The sequence below is a fragment of the Parambassis ranga genome, chromosome 13, assembly GCF_900634625.1.
Source record: "Parambassis ranga chromosome 13, fParRan2.1, whole genome shotgun sequence".
NCBI classification, from domain to species: domain Eukaryota; kingdom Metazoa; phylum Chordata; class Actinopteri; family Ambassidae; genus Parambassis; species Parambassis ranga.
In genome coordinates this window covers 9,290,936-9,310,221 of record NC_041033.1, presented here as the reverse complement: position 1 = coordinate 9,310,221, position 19,286 = coordinate 9,290,936, and the positions used below count along the sequence as shown (strand labels likewise).

General features: G+C 41.8%; 1 protein-coding gene across 1 annotated transcript; it reads left to right on the top strand.

Moving 5' to 3' along the window:
• The first annotated feature begins 1,332 nt into the window (after window positions 1-1,332).
• On the top strand, window positions 1,333-18,587 carry sacs (sacsin molecular chaperone). The gene is made up of 7 exons (XM_028418836.1): window positions 1,333-1,417; window positions 1,497-1,582; window positions 1,999-2,110; window positions 2,539-2,685; window positions 2,901-4,386; window positions 4,678-4,769; window positions 5,925-18,587. The coding sequence occupies exons 3-7, from the start codon at window positions 2,095-2,097 to the stop codon at window positions 17,474-17,476; spliced, it is 13,293 nt and encodes a 4,430-aa protein (XP_028274637.1). The 5' UTR covers window positions 1,333-1,417; window positions 1,497-1,582; window positions 1,999-2,094; the 3' UTR covers window positions 17,477-18,587.
• The last annotated feature ends 699 nt before the right edge of the window (window positions 18,588-19,286 follow it).

The following is a 19,286-nucleotide window of genomic DNA, read 5'->3' as shown; positions in this document are numbered from 1 at the left end:
AGAAAGCACCAGGTGGTGGTCAGGGCTCGGCAGCCCCCCTGATCTCATATGCAGAAATTAGCTTGTAAGCCACACCTACATACTAACACCACACACGGTACAAGGTCAGTTTTAAATAAAGGGAATATTATCTCTGCTTATCAGTTCTATTATATTTAAGACATCCTAGAATATAAGAATAACGAATTTCCTTAGTGCCCTTTAGATGTAAGTCTATATTTCAACTTGTATTCTGATTACTGTTCTGCCTGATGCAATGAAAAATGCACAGCAGTCCGATGGAGGAGACGCTGTGCCAGACACTGTACTTAGCTGAGCATATTCATTTTAGGAGACACTGAAAAGCAAGTTGTCTATGTTTCAGAAGCATTTATGTTATTGTAAAAGCCTTTCTGTAGGTGCTTTCACATAATATAAAACATGTAGCCCAGTAGTCAAAAGCTGAAAAACACTTCACACTATTACACGAGAACACTCAGTTGTCCTATTTAGACTATAATAGTATATAAATGTATACCACATGGTATTTATTATCAGTGTTTTTTTTCTGACTCAGAAACGGTTCTACACGACCAGTGTAGAAAATTGAACAGATTATCAGTGTATATGTCAGTATCTATTCATGATTACCCACAAGAGACATTAGCTTATACTGCTTATACCAATACGAGTACTTAAACAAAGGAATGCATAAGCAAAACCTGCTAGATAAAAAACAATTAAGTGCAGGTGGTAGATAAAATGTAAAGTTTTCCATCTTTCTAACCTCTTTTGTCAATTTAAATGTATCAATACTTCAAAAAAATCAATAAACTGTATTTATGTTGTATTAAAATAAATACATTAAGGATCCCTCACTGCTGACGTGTATAATGATGATCACACAGCGCGATGACCATGATGACTGAGGGTTTTGCTTATCTTTGCCAGACAGTGTGCAAAGATTGCTGAGCGCAGGGGGCCACAGTGTCACCTTGAAGAGCTCCAAACAGAAGCAGAGTCAGGCCTGGTGCCTGCTCTGGCCCTGCTGTATTGATTCTGAAATGTGCACCAGGAAAAGATTGTCTATCAACTAATGTGCAATAAAGCACTCCGAAGGATTTAACAGTAGGTGTAGTGAGACACTGACGATACATTCATGTTGATCGAGAGACAAATGCCTAGTGTGGTAACTCTGTTTTTAGTGAGCAGTGCATACAGATGAAATATTTACTGATTGTTTTGATTCGATGTGCTGTACCTTCATGTCATAAACTGAACACATGTAAGATTGTTTTTCAGTACACTGCTTTCTTGCCTTAAGATAATTTTTTGAATCCTTTGCAGCTGGATGACAGTGTGCAGATTGGCACCTTGGTGCCTGCAGGAAGCCCAGAAGTATCTGTTACTCTGGAGGGCAGAGGCCTGAAAGGGGGAGGTCAGATTAAAACCACCATGTCTCTGTAAAAAAACAGTAGTATTAAAACAGTGACTCTTACTCATCTCTTCCCTCACAGGGAGGTTTGGACAAACTACACCCCCTTTAGTGGAATTTCTGAAAGATATTCTGAGGAGGTACCCGGAAGGTGGACAAATTCTAAAAGTGAGTGCAGTTCTCCATCATTTGTTAATGTTTGTATTGTATATAATAATAATGTATATTTTGACTAGATGCAAAAATATGCCAAGGCTTTTTTGATTAATCAGAAGATTCATAAAGTTGCCTATACCTTATATATATTTACAAAGAAGCAGGTGCTAATCTATCTCTTTTTCCATGTGGAGAAGATTTAGGATGAGAAAATATGTGAAGACTGTTAAAAAACAAAGTGCACAGTTTTAGTTTTGCCTTAAATTTCTGCTGTCAGCGATATTACCATACTGTTTAGTACAAGGACAAAGGTTTGAAGTTCCACTGGGGACATTCACATAGATTTCACTGCAAGGCTTTTTTGGATAAAAGCATCCACCAAACACTTTGATGATGACTCATTGAGGCACACTTTTTCTCTGTTTAAGGAGCTGATTCAAAATGCAGAGGATGCTGGAGCCACAGAGGTCAAGTTCCTGTACGACGAGACAGAGTATGGAGTGGAGTCACTGTGGTCACCTGACATGGCTCAGCACCAAGGTCAGCAGTTAGTAACAGTGAGATAACCCAGTGATCCGACACCACTCTTTAATCAGAGAGCAGAACTTCAAGTTCTCATGCTGGCAACAGTCTCACCTGCTTAAGTGTTGTTTAGCAGCTGGTGCAAGCTGAGCTTCATCAGTTCTAACTCTTTGGTGGGGAAACATGGTTTATATGTGGTTGCAGACCTCAGTGGGTGGGTCTGGGTCAAACTTACAAACAATAGCACTAAATGTTTCCATAATTACCTGTGATGGTCTGGCTGACTGGGCCAGGTGTGTCTAACGACTGGCTATCGACTTCTGCTCTGACCTCCCTGAGAACAGAGAAAGGAAAATAAAATAATTTGTCAATAAAATAAAGCCATTCATTGTTCAATTACTGTGTGCATTTTAACATTTTGTTCACTTGTTTATTCTGACCTGCAGGAACAGCACTGTATGTCTACAACGATGCTGTGTTCACTGGGGAGGACTGGAATGGGATTCAGGAGATTGCGAGGAGCAGGAAGAGAGAGGATCCATTGAAAGTTGGACGGTTTGGTATTGGCTTCAATTCTGTCTACCACATAACAGGTGAGAATGGTTTTAAATTGAAAATTAAAATTTCAACATCTTAATTAGTTTTCTGAATAATAGAAAATATTGAAAATAAATACCTTTTTTGAACAGTGCACATCTAAATGACCATTCATAGAAGTGGAAATGTAAAATGAAACATTTAAAATAGTCAACAATGATTAATCAATGTTAACATCTATAGATTTATTTTGCTTGTATGTATGTTTCAGATGTTCCCAGTATATTCAGTGGAGACCAGATTGCCATGCTGGACCCTCATCAGACCCTCTTTGGAGTGCACGAGTCTGGGCAATGTTGGAACTTGCAGACAGACATTAAGGAGATCACAGAGCTAGCTGACCAGTTTGCACCCTACTTTGGGATGTTTGGGAGTTCCCAGAAAACCATTAAAGATGGCAGTTTTCCTGGAACTCTGTTCCGCTTCCCACTTCGCATGAAACCCTCCCAGCTCAGCGGAAACATTTACAACAAGGAAAAGGTTCTGGAGCTCTTTGAGTCTTTTAAAGCTGATGCAGACACAGTGCTCCTCTTCCTGAAGAGTGTTCAGAAGATCTCTTTGCATGTGCGTGAGTCTGATGGCACAGAACGCATGTTGTTCCAGGTCACAGCAACAGAGAATACAGATGACAAGCTGGAAAGACCGAATGCACTGAAGACACTGGGTCAGGCCATAGACAGCTACAGCAATGGCGTTCCTAGCTCAGCCATCACCTGTGTCACTTACCAGGTCAACATAGAGACTCAGGATGAAACAGCTAAAGAGACTCAGAGGATGACGTGGCTGGTGTGTAACGGAGTAGGAGGGAGAGGGATGTGTGCTGAATTGGACTCTCTGGCAGATGATTTGAAATTCATGCCTACCATTGGCATCGCCTTGCCTCTCACTGTGATCAACACAGAGGACAAAGGTGCCACATCTGGTTTCTCAGGACGAGCTTTTTGTTTTCTTCCTCTTCCCCCTGGGGAGGAGAGTGAGACAGGGCTTCCAGTTCATGTCAGTGGGTTCTTCGGCCTCACAGATAACCGTAGGAGTATCAAGTGGCGGGAAGTGGACCAGTGGAGAGACCCAGCTGCTTTGTGGAATGAGCTGCTCATAATCACTGTTATCCCTAGGGCTTACTTCACTCTCATAATTGAGAGTATCAAAAGGGTACAGACAAAAAAGGACCAAGACTTTCCACTGTCCCCTACAGGGACGTACAGGGCCTGGCCAGACCCTAAGCAGGTGAAGTCCCGCTGGAAACCCATCCTCCAGCCTCTGTTTCATGAAGTGCTGCAGGAGTCCGTCATCTATTCCCTCAGTGAGAGCTGGATCAGGGTGGACCAGGCTTTGTTCTCAGAGCTTGACACAGATAAGGACATTTCAGAGACTGTCATTAACTACCTCCAAAGCTCAGGAATGCAAGTGGCAAAGGTGCCTGCTGCAGTGGACTCTGTCCTGGCTGCATACGTGACTGAGTCAACTGAAGTGAGGAAAGTGACTCCATCTGTATTGCGGCAGGTGATCAGGAAGTCTAAACATAAAGGTCCCTCACAGGAGAAGCTGCTGCTGCTGGAATTTGCACTTAGTGATGCCAATTACAGTGATCTTATTGGACTTCAGCTGCTGCCACTGCAAGATGAGACATATACAACATTTTCATCCTCCGTTGGTGAAAAAGATGCCATCTACATTGCATCTGAAGAATATCCCAGGTAGTGATACAATGAAGTTGTTTCAAGTATGTAAACTAATTGAAGTAGCAAAAAATTGATTGAAAATGAAAAATGGAAATTGATTCTGTAAACTAAGGAAAGGATGGGTATATGTGTTAGGAGCTAGCGGCTTTGCTGCTGCCTCTAGAAAAGCTAATTGAATGATTTACAGAAAAGGTTGCACTCTTTTTCAGTATTTAGAGGACTTCGGAATAGATCCAGCTTTGTATTCTAGAAATTAAAAGACATGCACAAAATGTCTTACTTTTTTCTTCTTTTGTTCTGCCTTAGGTCTTTATATCCTGGACTGGAGAATCGGTTCATCCTGGAAAGCATCAAGCCTGCAGTCATGGGCAGTTTAAAGAAAGCAGCCAGAAGCAGAGGTAGTGTAGCATATTTATGTTATCTGTTTTAGCTGAATACCTGATAAATACATCGTACTAGCAGCCACACATATTTGAATATTTATTTAGGAATTTAAAAGTACTGTGTGAAACTAAATTTTAGAAAATTTAGAAAAAACAATGATTTATTGTATGATGTGATGTGTTTGGCAGAGCCGTGATGTCTGTGTGGGTTCCGCATGTTGTAGTAATACTGGACCCTATTACTCTCCAGCAATGCCAGCAGGTCATGTAATCTGGCACAGTACAGCAGTACCAGTACAACAAGAGACAGAAAGGATAAAAGCGAGTGGGCATGCTGATTCATGAATCAATTGTTTTTGTGCCACACATTCCAACAACAAGATCAGACGCTGAGTGCACTCACTACCATACTCAACCATCACTGACAAGAGGGCAATGAGTCAGACACAGGAATTATGCGTAAAACATTTGTCCCCTAAGTACAAAGTGACAGGCACAGAGTATTTTTTAAAATATTGTGTATTATCCTTGTACAATAACACTGTTAGAATATGAATTTTGATTTTGCCCACACTGGCCTAATCTTTATTGATGAGTACCACATCACATGACGCTCCCCTCTCCATCCCATCCTGGTTCCACTCCCTCACTCTCTGCAGCATTTTCTTTCTAGGCTGTATTAGGTTGATCATTAGAAGCATCTGATGTCCACAGAGGCGGAATACAAACAGCAAAAATCCTAACAAAATCATACATTAACTACTTTGTAATTTGAATTACAGTGCAGCAGTTTCTTTGGGGATGCTCAGGTTGGTTTTTTGTAAAGTGTGTGAACAGTTTTATTACTTAGTTGTTGCATTGTCTATAGCTAAATCTGTTTAATCAACACAAATTGTGTATGATCAAGATTAACTGGATTAACTGTTTGTGTGCAGAACAAGGTTTGTGTGTTTGCATGGCATGATTTGGAATTTTACTAAACTTTGTTATTGAGTGTACTAATTATTTATATTTAGTTTTTTTACAGATTGTTAAATTGAAACTTCATTTACTTAGTACTTTATATTTGACTACTATTGCGGGTGCTGCATCATGTAACAACAATGCTTTTGATATCTAGCAATGTCTGTGACAATAAATGAGTCTAATATTTTTCCGTTGCTCTTGCAGGAAGACCTTGCACTCAGCTGCAAGTGCTGAACGCTGAAAGATCAGCTCGACTCATCAAGGACATCCTGACAGCTGCCTGGCCAACTAGAGATTTTATTGTTGAATGGGAACCTGGAAACGAAGAGTTGAAACATCCAACAGTGTCCTGGCTGAAGATGATTTGGAAACATCTTTATATTAACTTTGCCGATGACTTAAATACATTCGAAGACATGCCTTTGATTCCACTTGTGCCACTTGAGGAAAGTATGGACATTGTAAAACTTGTACGCCTCAAAACTCCATCTCCCATTATTCTTGTGGATGAGGAAGAGGCACCAATTAGTGAAACACTTCTTGACATCATAAAAAAACTTGGAGTGGTAGTGATTAAAAAGCTGGATTCATGTTTGCAGCACCCTCTGCTGAAGAATTACATCCACCCATCCTCTCCTGGGATGCTTCTGCAAATAATGGATAGATTGTCACTACAACGATTATCCAGCCATGTCTCTTCTTTCTCAGTTGAACAGAAGGTTGCACTGAGAAACTTTCTTGCAGGACTGTCTGATATTACAGAGAAGGAAAAGCATACTTTGCTTGAACTTTCCATCTTTGAGAAAGTGGGAGCCTGCTCTGAAGGTACCCCAACATTCACATCACTGAGAGGAGCCAGAGCTTTACATCATAGAGCCAAGTACCCACCAGATGTGAAACTATCAGAAAACCTTGTAGCGTGCTGTGACGAGGAGTCGATCCGCCTCATCAAGATGCTAAATATTCAGCAAGTGAAAACCACAGAATATCTGAAAATGATTATTCAGGATGTTGAGACGGGTTTCTACACAACAGACGAGACAACACGAATCACGCTTTGGGCTCTTAAACATCTGGCGTTCCTAAAGAATGAAAACCCATCTGTAATTGGATGGCTTTCTTGTCTTAAATTTATCCAGTTGCCTTGTGGAAAGTCAGTCAAAGCCTCCGATCTTTTTGATCCTGAGCTAGAAATTCTACAGAATCTGTTCTACATGGAAGAGAAAACCAGGTTTCCTACAAGTCCATTCACATCATCTACTGATATTCTTCATTCGCTCAGACAACTGGGACTACGAAATGAAGTACAGCTCACTGAAAAGGATGCACTCAAAGTAGCAAGGAAGATAGAGGAGTTACAAAACAGCAAGGAACCTGAGTGGGACCTCATAAACAAAAAGGCAAAAACACTCCTGCAAATACTCAACAAACAGACGAAGCTGGTAAAATCTGCTGATGCTCAGATATCATTGCTCAAACTGAAATGGGTACCTGTCTCTAAAGAAAGACCTCTAACCTACCCCAAATCCCTTGCTTGGGTTGGAGATACTCTTAATATCAGCTCCTTGTCTGAGATGTGTGAAATGTCTCATGCAGTGCTTGTGGGATCTTCGGTAGCATTGGTTGAACATACGTCTGCAGGTATGAAGAAGGCACTGAAATTAACTATAGAGCCACAGGTGGATCAGGTACTACAGCACTTGAAGGCAGTAAATGACTGGCATAAATCTCAAGCATTCACCACAGAGGATTGGTATCAGTTCCAGCAGATCTTGTTTGAGATTTATGGCTTTATGCAGGCTCATCTAGAGGATGCAAGAGAAGCAATGAAATCACTGCCTTTTGATTGGGTGTGGACGGGGAAGACATTCTCGTCACCAGGCCACACAGTCCTAAAACCTCTCCCTGATCTAGACTTACAGCCATACCTTTACTCTCTACCAAAGACAATTAGAAAGTTTCACAAGCTTTTCAAGTTTTGTGGTTCAGTTGAAGAGGTTGTCCCAAGCCATGTGTTTGAGGTCATTGCCACCGTCCGACAAAGATGTGAAGGAGAGATGACCAAGGAAGAAAGCAAACACGATATTCTCCTTTTGATCAACATCCTGAGGTGGCTGTACAACAATCAGATCTCTGTAGACACTACCATGCATGTGCCCATTCTTTGTTACAAAGACCCAAGTAAATTGGCAATGAAACCCATTCATGAATGCACCTACTGTGACATCAAGGTGGACGATTTGAATGACTTGCTTGAAGATTCTTCAGAACCAATTATATTGGTCCATGATGACATCCCCATGAAAACTGCAGAGTGGCTGAAGGTGCCGTGTTTGAGTACAAGGTTGATAAACCCAGAAAATCTTGGCTTTGAACAATCAGGCCAACAAGAACCTCTAACAGTGAGAATAAAGAATATCTTGGAAGAATATCCATCTGTAGCAGACATTTTTAAAGAGCTGCTCCAAAATGCTGATGATGCAAGTGCAACAGAATGCAGTTTCCTCATTGACATGCGAAAAAACACTGACATTCGAGAGAATCTCTTGGACCCAGGCATGATTATTTGCCATGGACCATCCTTGTGGTCTTTTAACAATGCTGTATTTTCAGATGCAGACTTTCTGAACATCACAAGGTTAGGTGGTTCAGTAAAGAGGTGTGAAGCAGACAAAGTTGGCAAGTTTGGCTTGGGTTTCAACTCTGTTTATCATATCACAGATATCCCCATCATACTGAGCAGAGAGTTTATGATTATGTTTGATCCAAACATCAACCACATCAGCAAGCACATCAGAGATAGGTCTAATCCAGGGATCAAAATCAACTGGAGCAAACAACAGAAGAGGTTGAGGAAATTCCCAAATCAGTTCAAACCTTTCGTCAATGTTTTCAACTGCCAACTTCCATTGGCTCAGGACTCACCATACAAATACAGTGGTACACTGTTCAGACTTCCTTTCAGAACGGAGCAGGAAGCATCAGTAAGTGAAATCAGCAGTCTGTACTACAACACCACAGATATCTATTCTCTCGTCGATGAGTTCAGCATATGTGGCCACCGGTTCATTCTGTTCACTCAGCATGTTGGAAGCATGGTCTTGAAATACCTGAAATATGAGGAGCCAAATCCAGCTGGAGCACAAGATGTGGTTGTGATCAACAAAAGTGTATGGTCATCCAAAGCCTCATACGGTCCTCTGAGCATCCTGAAATCTGCAGCAAAGGTTATGAAGAAGGCTGCAAGCACAAACAAGGTACCTGCCGATGTCCCTAAGTCTGGCTGCATCATACGCATTGTGGTAGAAGAGTTTCATAATGTTTTCAAACGCATTGTTGATTTACACTCTCCACTGTTTCGGGGTTCAGAAGAAGATCCTAATCAGTACTTTGAAATGGCTGCCAAAGGTGTTCAGACAAGAAGACTCACAGATGAAATGCCCCAGAAGGCAGTTGAGGTCACCAACTGGTTGATTTGCTCATGCATGGATGTAAATGAGGCACTCAAGTTTGCCCTCAGTGATAGTGGAAAAAGACTTGGGCTAGTGCCTTGTGGAGGGGTGGCTGTTCTTCTCTCAGAGGAAGAGAATCGAAAATGGACAGTAAAGACAAATGCCACACCGATTGGTGAGGTGTTTTGTTACTTACCACTCAGAATCAAAACAGGCTTACCTGTCCACATTAATGGCTGCTTTGCTGTGACTTCCAACCGCAAAGAGATCTGGAAGACTGACACCAAAGGGCAGTGGAATTCTGTGTTTATGAGACATGTCGTTGTCCAGGCCTATTTAGCAGCTCTCACAATGCTACGATCATTGGCTGAAAGTGGGGAACTGCTCAATTACAGCTACTACGCAGCATGGCCAGATCCAAGTCAGGTGCATGATGACTTTACGCTGATCAGCCAGGGTGTCTACCAAGAAATAGCCAAAGGGGGGGACAGTGAGCATGCAAAAGTTTTCTCAGATGGCAAAACCTGGGTGTCAATCAAATACGTCAGGTTCCTTGATGATGCCTTACTCTGTCGGCCAGACATTGGTCAAGCTGCTTTCAAGATATTCCTGAAATACCTCAAGAAAACTGGCTCACAGAACCTCTGTGCTGTTGAGCTGCCTGACTGGGTGAAGGAAGGATTTGATGATGCCGGATGTAAGGGGAAGTTGATGGAAAACACCCTGACAGAGAAGCAGTTCTTTTCAGATGTCTTCTTTCCTCACATTCAGGAAATTGACAAAGAGATGCGCGATCCCCTGATGCATTATGTCTTGAATGAAAAACTGGAAGATTTTGCATCAATCCTCAGTGTCACTCCTTGCATCCCATGCTGTGGCCCCAATAAGGAGCTGGTTTTACCTTCCAAACTCATTCACCCAGAGGGAAGAGTTGCCAAACTCTACAACACAGATGACGGAAGATTTCCAGAAGGGACTTCTAAAGACTATGGACACCCTGTGTGTTTAGTGAAGCTGGTGCAGTTGGGCATGGTGAAAGATGATCTGTCATGGGAGGACATGATAGAGCGTGCTCATTCTGTAATTCATCTTAATGAAAATGATCACACAGCTGCATGCTTCCGTAGCAGTATACTGCTCAGTCTCATTGATGAGAAACTAAAAATGAGAGATTCAGGTGCAGCTGAACATTTAGAGAAGCTACAAGACATCAAGTTCCTTCCATTCCTGACCAGGCCTGCAGGCTTTTCTCTACCATGGAATGGAAACAACTTTTCCCCAACTACAATGTTCGCTGCTAGAGAGCTCTTCACAACTGAACACCAGGACACAGTGTGTCTGATGAAGCCAATCCTAAATGAGAACTCTCCATCGTTCAAAGGTTGTGGTGCAATGTCTTTAGCTGTGAAAGACTGTCTTGGTCTAATAAGAAAGCCCTCAGTTGGACTGGTTATCAGTCAACTAAAGAAACTATCTGAGTCATTTGATGGTGTCACTCTGTATCAGGAAAACATAACAAATGCCTGCTACAAATATCTCCATGAGGAAATGCTACAGGATGAAGATGCAAAAAGTCAAATAACTGAGGAACTTGAATCCTTCCACTCTATCCTGGTGGAGAACACATATGTCAGTCCTTCCAAAGTTGCATTCCACCTTAATTTTGATGCAGCTCCACATCTTTACCAGCTCCCTAACAAATACAGAAACAGCTGCCGTGAGCTTTTTGAAGGTGTTGGAGTACAGCCCAGCTTTACAGTTGAAGATTTCTCAGCTGTTCTTGAAACTGTGAAGCAAGAATGTGGGCGAATGGCACTCACAGAGGAAAACTTCCAGTTGTGTCGCAGAATCATCAGTGAAGGAATATGGAGCTTAATACGGGACAAGAACCAAGAATACTGCCAAGCAAATTATGGTGGGATTTTGTTACCTGACTCCAATCTGACATTGCAGCCATCAAAATCACTGTGCTACAATGACTGCCCGTGGATCAAAGTCAGAGACTCCTCAGTAAAATACTGTCACGGGGATATCCCAAGAGAAGTAGCTGTGAAATTAGGAGCAATCCCTAAACGTCACAAAGCACTGGAGAGATATGCCTCAAATGTCTGCTTTTCTACACTTGGAAGTGAGTTTGGACAAAAAGAAAAGCTCACCAGCAGGATTAAAAGCATTCTGAATGCTTATCCATCAGAAAAAGAAATGCTGAAAGAGCTTCTTCAAAATGCTGATGATGCCAAAGCCACAGAGATTTACTTTGTGTTTGATCCAAGGACACACCCCACAGACAGAATATTTGATGATAAATGGATCCCGATGCAAGGCCCGGCCCTCTGTGTCTATAACAACCAGCCATTTACAGAGGATGATATCAGAGGCATACAGAACCTCGGACGAGGAACCAAAGAGGCCAATCCAGGCAAAACTGGTCAATATGGCATAGGATTTAACTCTGTCTATCACATAACTGACTGTCCGTCCTTCATCTCAAACAATGACATTCTTTGCATCTTTGATCCACATGCACAATATGCTCCTGGTGCTACATCTGTGAGTCCTGGAAGAATGTTTAGAGACTTGGACTCTGACTTTAGATCTCAGTTTTCAGATGTTCTAAACCTGTACTTGGGAGCTCACTTCAAGTTGGAACACAGCACAATGTTCAGATTCCCCATTCGCTCCCCGGAGATGGCAAAGACATCGGAGATCAGTTCTGTTCCTGCATCTGACAGAATGGTGCAGAATCTTCTGGATAAACTGAAAACTGACGGTGCAGAGCTTCTAATGTTTCTCAACCACATGGAGAAAATATCAATCTGTGAAGCTGATCATGCATCTGGTAAACTCAAAGTGCTGTATTCTGTGACAGCCAAAATAACAGATGGTGATCGACTAAAGCGCAAACAGTTTCATGCCTCAGTCATTGATAGCGTGACCAAAAAAAAGCAGCTCACTGCTATCCCAGTCCAACAGATAACCTATACAATGGACATAGAGGACACTGATGGAAATTTGACTACATGGATGATCTGCAACAGGTCTGGTTTCCCTAACATTGAGAATGTTTCAAAAAGTGTAATCTCAGCTCACAAGAATGAAGACATAACACTATTTCCACGTGGAGGGGTAGCTGCATGCGTCAGTCACAACTACAAAAAACCCCACAGAGCCTTCTGCTTTCTGCCTCTGTCACTGGAGACTGGCTTACCTTTTCATGTCAATGGGCATTTTGCTCTAGACTCTGCTAGAAGAAACCTATGGAGAGATGACAATGGAGTGGGGGTAAGGAGTGACTGGAACAACAATTTGATGACATCACTGATAGCCCCTGCCTGTGTGGAACTGCTGATTCAGCTGAAGCGTCGATATTTCCCAGGACCTGATCCCACCATGACAATAGTACAAGGAACACCACTTCATGTTGTTAAAGACACATTGCGAAAATATCTGTTCTTCTTCCCAGCCAACAGAATTGACATACAGCCAGATTGGTACTGTCTGGTCAAAGCAGTTTACAACTGTATCCATGCTGACCTGAAGCGTCTGCTTCCTGTTGTCAGAGCAGCACACCTGGACAACTCCGACATGCACTCTGTCATTTACATTTCATGGGTCAATACATCCACTACAAACAAAGGCAGAGCCTTTTTTGATAACCTGCTTCAAGATGAGCTCCAACACTTGAAAAACACAGAGTACAACATAACATCAAGGAAGTCTGTGGCAGAAAATGTCTACAGATTGAAAACCTTGCTCCTTGACATTGGTTTCAACTTGGTCCACAGCTGTGATGAGACTGCAAATCTCTACTTGTGTCTGGAAGATTCAGGGATTCATGTCAGCTATGTCACATCAAGCGATGTCCGTAACTTTCTTCACACTTTCTCATCACCAGACACATCCTGCCATGTTGGAAAACTCCCCTGCCGCCTCCAGCAATCCAACTATAAGCTTGTACATAACTTGAAGCTTTTAGTGGACTACTGTTTCAAAGACATAGAAATAGATGAAGTCAAAATTGAGGGTTTGCCTCTTTTGCTAACAATGGACAATATGCTCCAGGTGTTTGATTCCAAGAGACCAAAGTTCCTGACAATACATCATGAACTGATATCATCCAGAAAAGAAATGTTCATGAACACCATGTACACCAGATACAGCAACATCCTGTTAAATGCAGGAGCTGCCAAGATCTTTGACATCAGCAGCTTTGGTGAACTGCTGGGGTCTGTTCTTCCAAGAGAGTATCGAACAAGGATCCCTGTAAAATGGAGAGACACCTTCGCAAGTGAGTCATGGTTGAAGAACGCCTGGAACTTCATTAGTGAAAATATTGCTGTGAAGGAGGATCAGGTGGACATAAAACCAAGCTTTGACACAGTGCTTGGCATTCTGAAAGACTGGGCTTTGCTGCCTGGAATCAAATTCATGGCCAGAGAAAAGCTTGTTGTGCCAGAGCATGATGTGCTTTTACCTTTGAGCTTGATGAACATTGCCATATTCCCACATGGCCAAAATGACAAAGTCTTTCACACCCTAATGAAAGCTGGATGCATTCAGCTTGCAGTGAACAAAATCTGCAACAAGGAGAATCAACTCATGCATTTTCTTTCACAATACACAGCAAACATTGAAAATCCATCAAGTGTACTGAAAGCTGTAGAGTACATGATCCAGACGTCTGCATTCAAAGCAGCAAACCTGACCGACAAGGACTTTGAGGCTCTCCTGTTATATTTCAACTGCAACCTAGCTAACCTCACACAGCAAGATGCACAGAGCTTAAAGCTTCTCCCATGCTTCAAGTCGGTCAGTGGGAGATACATTAGCATTGCCAACTATGGGGCAAACTATGTCCTTGCTAAAAGTATTCCAGCTGCAGACATAGAGAAATGGGCTCACACATCCTCTGTTGCCTTTCTTGCTGACAGTCCACAGCTGAAAGAACTTTACACCTTCCTCGGCTGCATGCCAATTGATGACCTGGAAATTTACCTTCAGCATCTCCTGCCAAAGTTTGAGAGTCTTTCCTACGATGCCAAAGTTGAACATATTGTCTATTTGAAAGAGAGACTGTTGTCAATGGAAGAATCATGTGAAATGAAGGATCAGCTCTATGAGAAACTAGAGGGACTGTCATTCATCTATGACTACTCAAACAGGCTGAGGCCGACCAAGTTCTTCTTTGATGAGACAGTAAAGGTGTTTGAAGTTATGCTACCTGCAAAGTCATTCATACCAAATGACTTTTTTAAGAAAGTAGAGCAAGTGTCAAAACCCAAGAATGGGACATTGCTGCTCACCTCGTGGATAACCTTCTTCAGAAATATTGGCCTCAAACATGAAGTCTCACAGCAGCAAGTTCTTCAGTTTGCAAAAGAGGTCAGCATCAAAGCTCAAACAGAGAGCTGGACCAAAGAAAAAGTGCAAGCCATTGTTGATGTCCTCTTGAACCATATTTTCAAGGAAAGGACAGACCTGTTCCAAGGTGCTTTTCTCAAAGAGCTTTCAATGATCCCCTTTCTATGTCCTGAGAGAGCCCCCAAAGAGCTCATCAAGCTTCATTCTCAGTACCAAGAGATGAGTGGCACACTTCCTCTGATTCGTTTTAGTGGGTCTCAGGTAAATCCAAAATTTAAACAAACAGATATTATTCATTTGCTGTGGACATCATGTCCAATTCTGCCTGAGAAAGCTACATCTTTGGGCATAAAGGATCAGGAGGACAGCACCCTCACTGGACAGGAACAACTTGACCAAGTGCTGAACATGTTAGGCGTCAACTTGGACCCACCACTAGACAAAGTCATTAGCAACTGCAAGAATATTTGCAACATATCTAATCCAGATGATGAAATGGTAAAAACCAGGAACAAAGTTTTAAGATCCACGTATGAGTTCCTCAACGCAGACAAAAGAGATTTTCGTTACCAGCTGCGTGGGGTGGCGTTTGTTATGGTTGAAGATGGCTGGAAACTGCTGAAACCTGAAGAGGTGGTCATTAATTTGGACAATGAGTCAGACTTCAAACCCTACTTGTACAAGTTACCTCTTGAACTTGGTACCTTTCATCAACTGTTCAAACTTCTTGGCACAGAAGATGTTGTGTCAACTAAACAGTATGTGGAAGTGCTTTGGAGAATCTACCGAAGTTCGGAGGGAAAGCAGCTTGACCCAAATGAAATGAGAACTGTAAAAAGGGTCGTTTCAGGATTATTCAAGTCTCTTCATAATGATCCAGTGGAGGTCCGCAAAGATCTTGAGAGTCTCAGAGATTTGACATTTTATCTTCCAAGCCATGATGGTAGATTAGCAAAGTCCAGTGGCTTGGTGTTTGATGATGCCCCACACTACAAGAGCAGAATTCAGGGCAATGTTGGAGTCCAGATGCTTGTGGACATGAGCCAGTGCTACCTAGGCAAAGATCACGCCTTCCACACAAAGTTGATCATGCTGCTTCCACAGAAACTAAGGCCAAGACTATTAAGTAGCATCCTTGAAGAACAACTTGATGAGGATTCTCCAAAAATGTGCCAGTTCGGAGCTCTTTGCTCACTTCAGGGTCGCCTTCAACTGCTGCTGTCATCAGAGCAGTTTATCACAGGACTGATCCGAATAATGAAACACGAGAATGACAATGCATACCTCGTGAATGAAGAAAAAGCCATACGTCTCTGCAAAGCACTTTGTGAGGGACTAAAGGTGTCCTGTTTTGAGAAACTTCAGACAACTTTGAGAGTGAAAGGATGCAGTCCCATCCCACACAGTCGTAGCGAAACACTTGCTTTCCTCAAGAGGTACGGAACTGCTGTGATTCATCTCTACATCCAGCATTCAGATAGCAAAGACATTAACTTCCTTTTGGCACTCGCCATGACACTCAAGTCAGCTACAGACAATTTGATTTCTGATACATCCTATCTTATCGCCATGTTGGGCTGCAATGACATCTACAGAATCACAGAAAAGCTGGACAATCTTGGTGTAAAGTATGACTCAACAGAGCCCTCAAAACTTGAGCTACCCCTCCCTGGAACCCCAATACCTGCTGAGATACATCACACACTACTCATGGACCCAATGAATGTCTTCTATCCAGGGGAATATGTGGGTTATCTCGTAGATTCTGAGGGTGGAGACATCTATGGGTCCTACCAGCCCACCTACACATATGCCATCATTGTTCAAGAAGTAGAAAGAGAGGAGGAAGAAAACACAAGCTTCCTAGGAAAATTCTTCCAGATTGACATTGGTTACAGTGAGTACAAAATTGTCAGTTCACTCGACTTGTACAAATTCTCAAGACAAGAAGAAAGCGCCCATGTGCGAGACACTACTGCCCCATCGACTCCTACAAGCCCAGAAAGACGTTCCTCTGGTCTGCGAATGATCCCTCCAATTTTTACTGGCAAAGAAAACCTCCAACCCCCTTCTCAAAAACAATCTCCAAAAAAAATTAAACTTCATGCATTGCCTGAGATTCTGAAAGAAGTGACCTTAGTAGTTGAACAAGCGTGGAAGCTATCTGAGACAGAGAGAAAAAAGATCATCCGCAGATTGTATCTCAAGTGGCATCCAGATAAAAATGCAGAGAATCTGGACGTTGCCACAGAAGTCTTCAAGCATTTACAGAATGAGATCAACAGGATGGAGAAGCAGTCTTTGGCTGATCAGCAAAACACAGACAGAGCTTCCAGGAGATCCTTCTCCACCTCATCAACCCGCTTCCAGTCAGAGAAGTTTTCATTTCAAAGGTTTTATTCATCATGGAACCAAGAAGCAACAAGCCACAAGTCAGAAAGGCAGCAGTTCAGGGAACATTATACAAGCTATGCAGGGTCATCCCACTCTAATCGTTTCTTTGTGCCCCCAACTTTCAAGACTGTTGGAAACCCTGTGGAAGCCCGCCGCTGGCTGAGGCAAGCCAGAGCAAACTACTCTGCTGCTCGCAATGATCTTCATAAAAATGCTAATGAGTGGGTTTGTTTCAAATGCTACCTAGCCACAAAGCTTGCACTGATAGCCGCTGACTATGCAGTCAGAGGAAAGTCAGACAAAGATGTAAAACCTACTGCTCTGGCTCAGAAAGTGGAGGAGTACAACTCTCAGTTAAAAGGCCTTGCCAGCGACGTTCAGATCTTGGAGGGATATGGCGTGGACAGCCTGAGAACTCGCTACCCTGATCTCCTGCCATTTCCACAGATTCCTAATGACAGATACACATCTGAGGTAGCAATGCGAGTGATGGAATGCACCGCACGGATTATCATAAAGCTTGAAACCTTTGTGCAGCAAAAAATATGATACGAATAGAGGACATCTGTGGCTGTGTGCAATACAGACCATGTATATCACTGAAGTATCCAGCTGGCAGCTTATGATATATATGCAGTTTCTACCTAAGGCGGTGCTGTGGCCCATGCACAGTGAATTCATGTATGGCTCCTGTAACCTATTAGGCTGTCTTAACATAGATTTGCTGTAATATGTGAAAAAAAATCTTTCTGCATACGCTGTATATACAGATGCCTCAGCAATATGTTTTGTTTACCAAAGTCCCCATGTTGACAATATTCGCTCTGAGTTAGATTTTAAAAATAATGCTGCTTTTTTACTTTATCTTTTATAAAAATAAATAAATATATTTTCTTGCTACTGAAAACCAATTGAGTACTAAAGGATGCGCTTATAATGACATAGATAAATAACTGCAACTACTGTCATGCAATGAAATGTGTCCTGTTTGCAAAACGCCAGCCAGTCAATAAGTAAAAACAACCATGTTTGTACATTTTCAGTTTTGTATTTTTATGGTTGTTTTCATGTTATTTCTGTAAAAGTTGTACATTTTATGTAACATAGCCAGTCACTACTTTATGGAGAAAAGCACCTTTTGAAACTCCTCATGTACTCGCACTTGCACTTGTACAGCACCTGTGTCACCCCAGAAATCCAAATCCAAATATTTTCTATTACTTTAAAGTTAAAGTTGTTTTTGTTGTTGTTGTTGTTTGTTTTTTTTAATTGTTTAATTGTTGTTCTTGGGGATATGTTTTGCATTAATAACTTTCATGAAAAGATTGTGAATCTGCTGAGAGCCAGAGAGCAGGGGTGGTAGAAAGGGCAGCATCAACTATAGCTCCAGTCCTCCAAATGTCTTTTTCTTTATACCTGTTTGTGAATACTCAGTAGGTCAGTATCATTAACTTAAGAGCCATACTCTGTGTATGCTAAAATCTGGGCACAACCCTCCTCATGTTCATTTTTGCCAGCCTTGCCATACATTTTGTGCAATTTGAACATTTCTGGTATAAGGAACATAGACCAGCACCAGACAGTGGTGTCTGTGCATTTTTACTGCTTTACCAGTTTTATTTTACCTTTGATTTGAAGGATTGTATACGCGCACACACAGACCACATCTTGTAAATGTCATTTTGAACTCTCATTTACAGTGTGCTTCTTGGTATCTGTTGTTTTATTACACCTCAAGCTTGATGTGTCTCAGCTGAGGGTGTCTCCTTAAACAAACCTTGTGTATCATACATGCTGATGTACACTGTGCCATAGCAAGGCCCAATAACCCCCCCCCCTTAAATAAACTGTCAACATAACAAAGCAGATTATTGTTTGTCTTAAAAAAACTCTTTTTTTGTGCTAACATTTTTGTATACGATGACCATTATGATCAGGAAAGGTCCTGTTTTCACAGTAAGGTTTAGTTGTACGTGGAGCTGAATTCATAGATAGAAACTCTGAATCTTTTTTACTGCAGCTTGAATATTCTTAATCATAAAGGAACATTACAATCCAAATCAGAGCCACAAATTGCTGTTGATATTGTGCAGATTTTTCACTAGATGGCACCAGAGAGTTATGTTTAGGGGGCTTAACACCAGTACATCCGCTGTGTAAGTGCACAGCAATAAAATAGAACAAATGAAAACTGTAAAATATGTGAAACAAATCTACAGCGCTGGAGGCAGCTTCTTACTTCTTGTGAAAGTGAAAGTACCGTAGAATTGTTGCATCAAAATGCTACTTAAGTAAAAGTCTTAAGTACTTTTAAATGTACTTAAAGTGTGAAAAGTAAAAGTACTTTGTAAAAGTGTAT

Excerpts from the sequence above, each read along its gene's own strand:
- sacs (XM_028418836.1), top strand. Across the intron at positions 4,387-4,677 it reads GCATCTGAAGAATATCCCAG|GTCTTTATATCCTGGACTGG; the intron begins GTAGTGATACAA and ends GTTCTGCCTTAG. Across the intron at positions 4,770-5,924 it reads GAAAGCAGCCAGAAGCAGAG|GAAGACCTTGCACTCAGCTG; the intron begins GTAGTGTAGCAT and ends TTGCTCTTGCAG.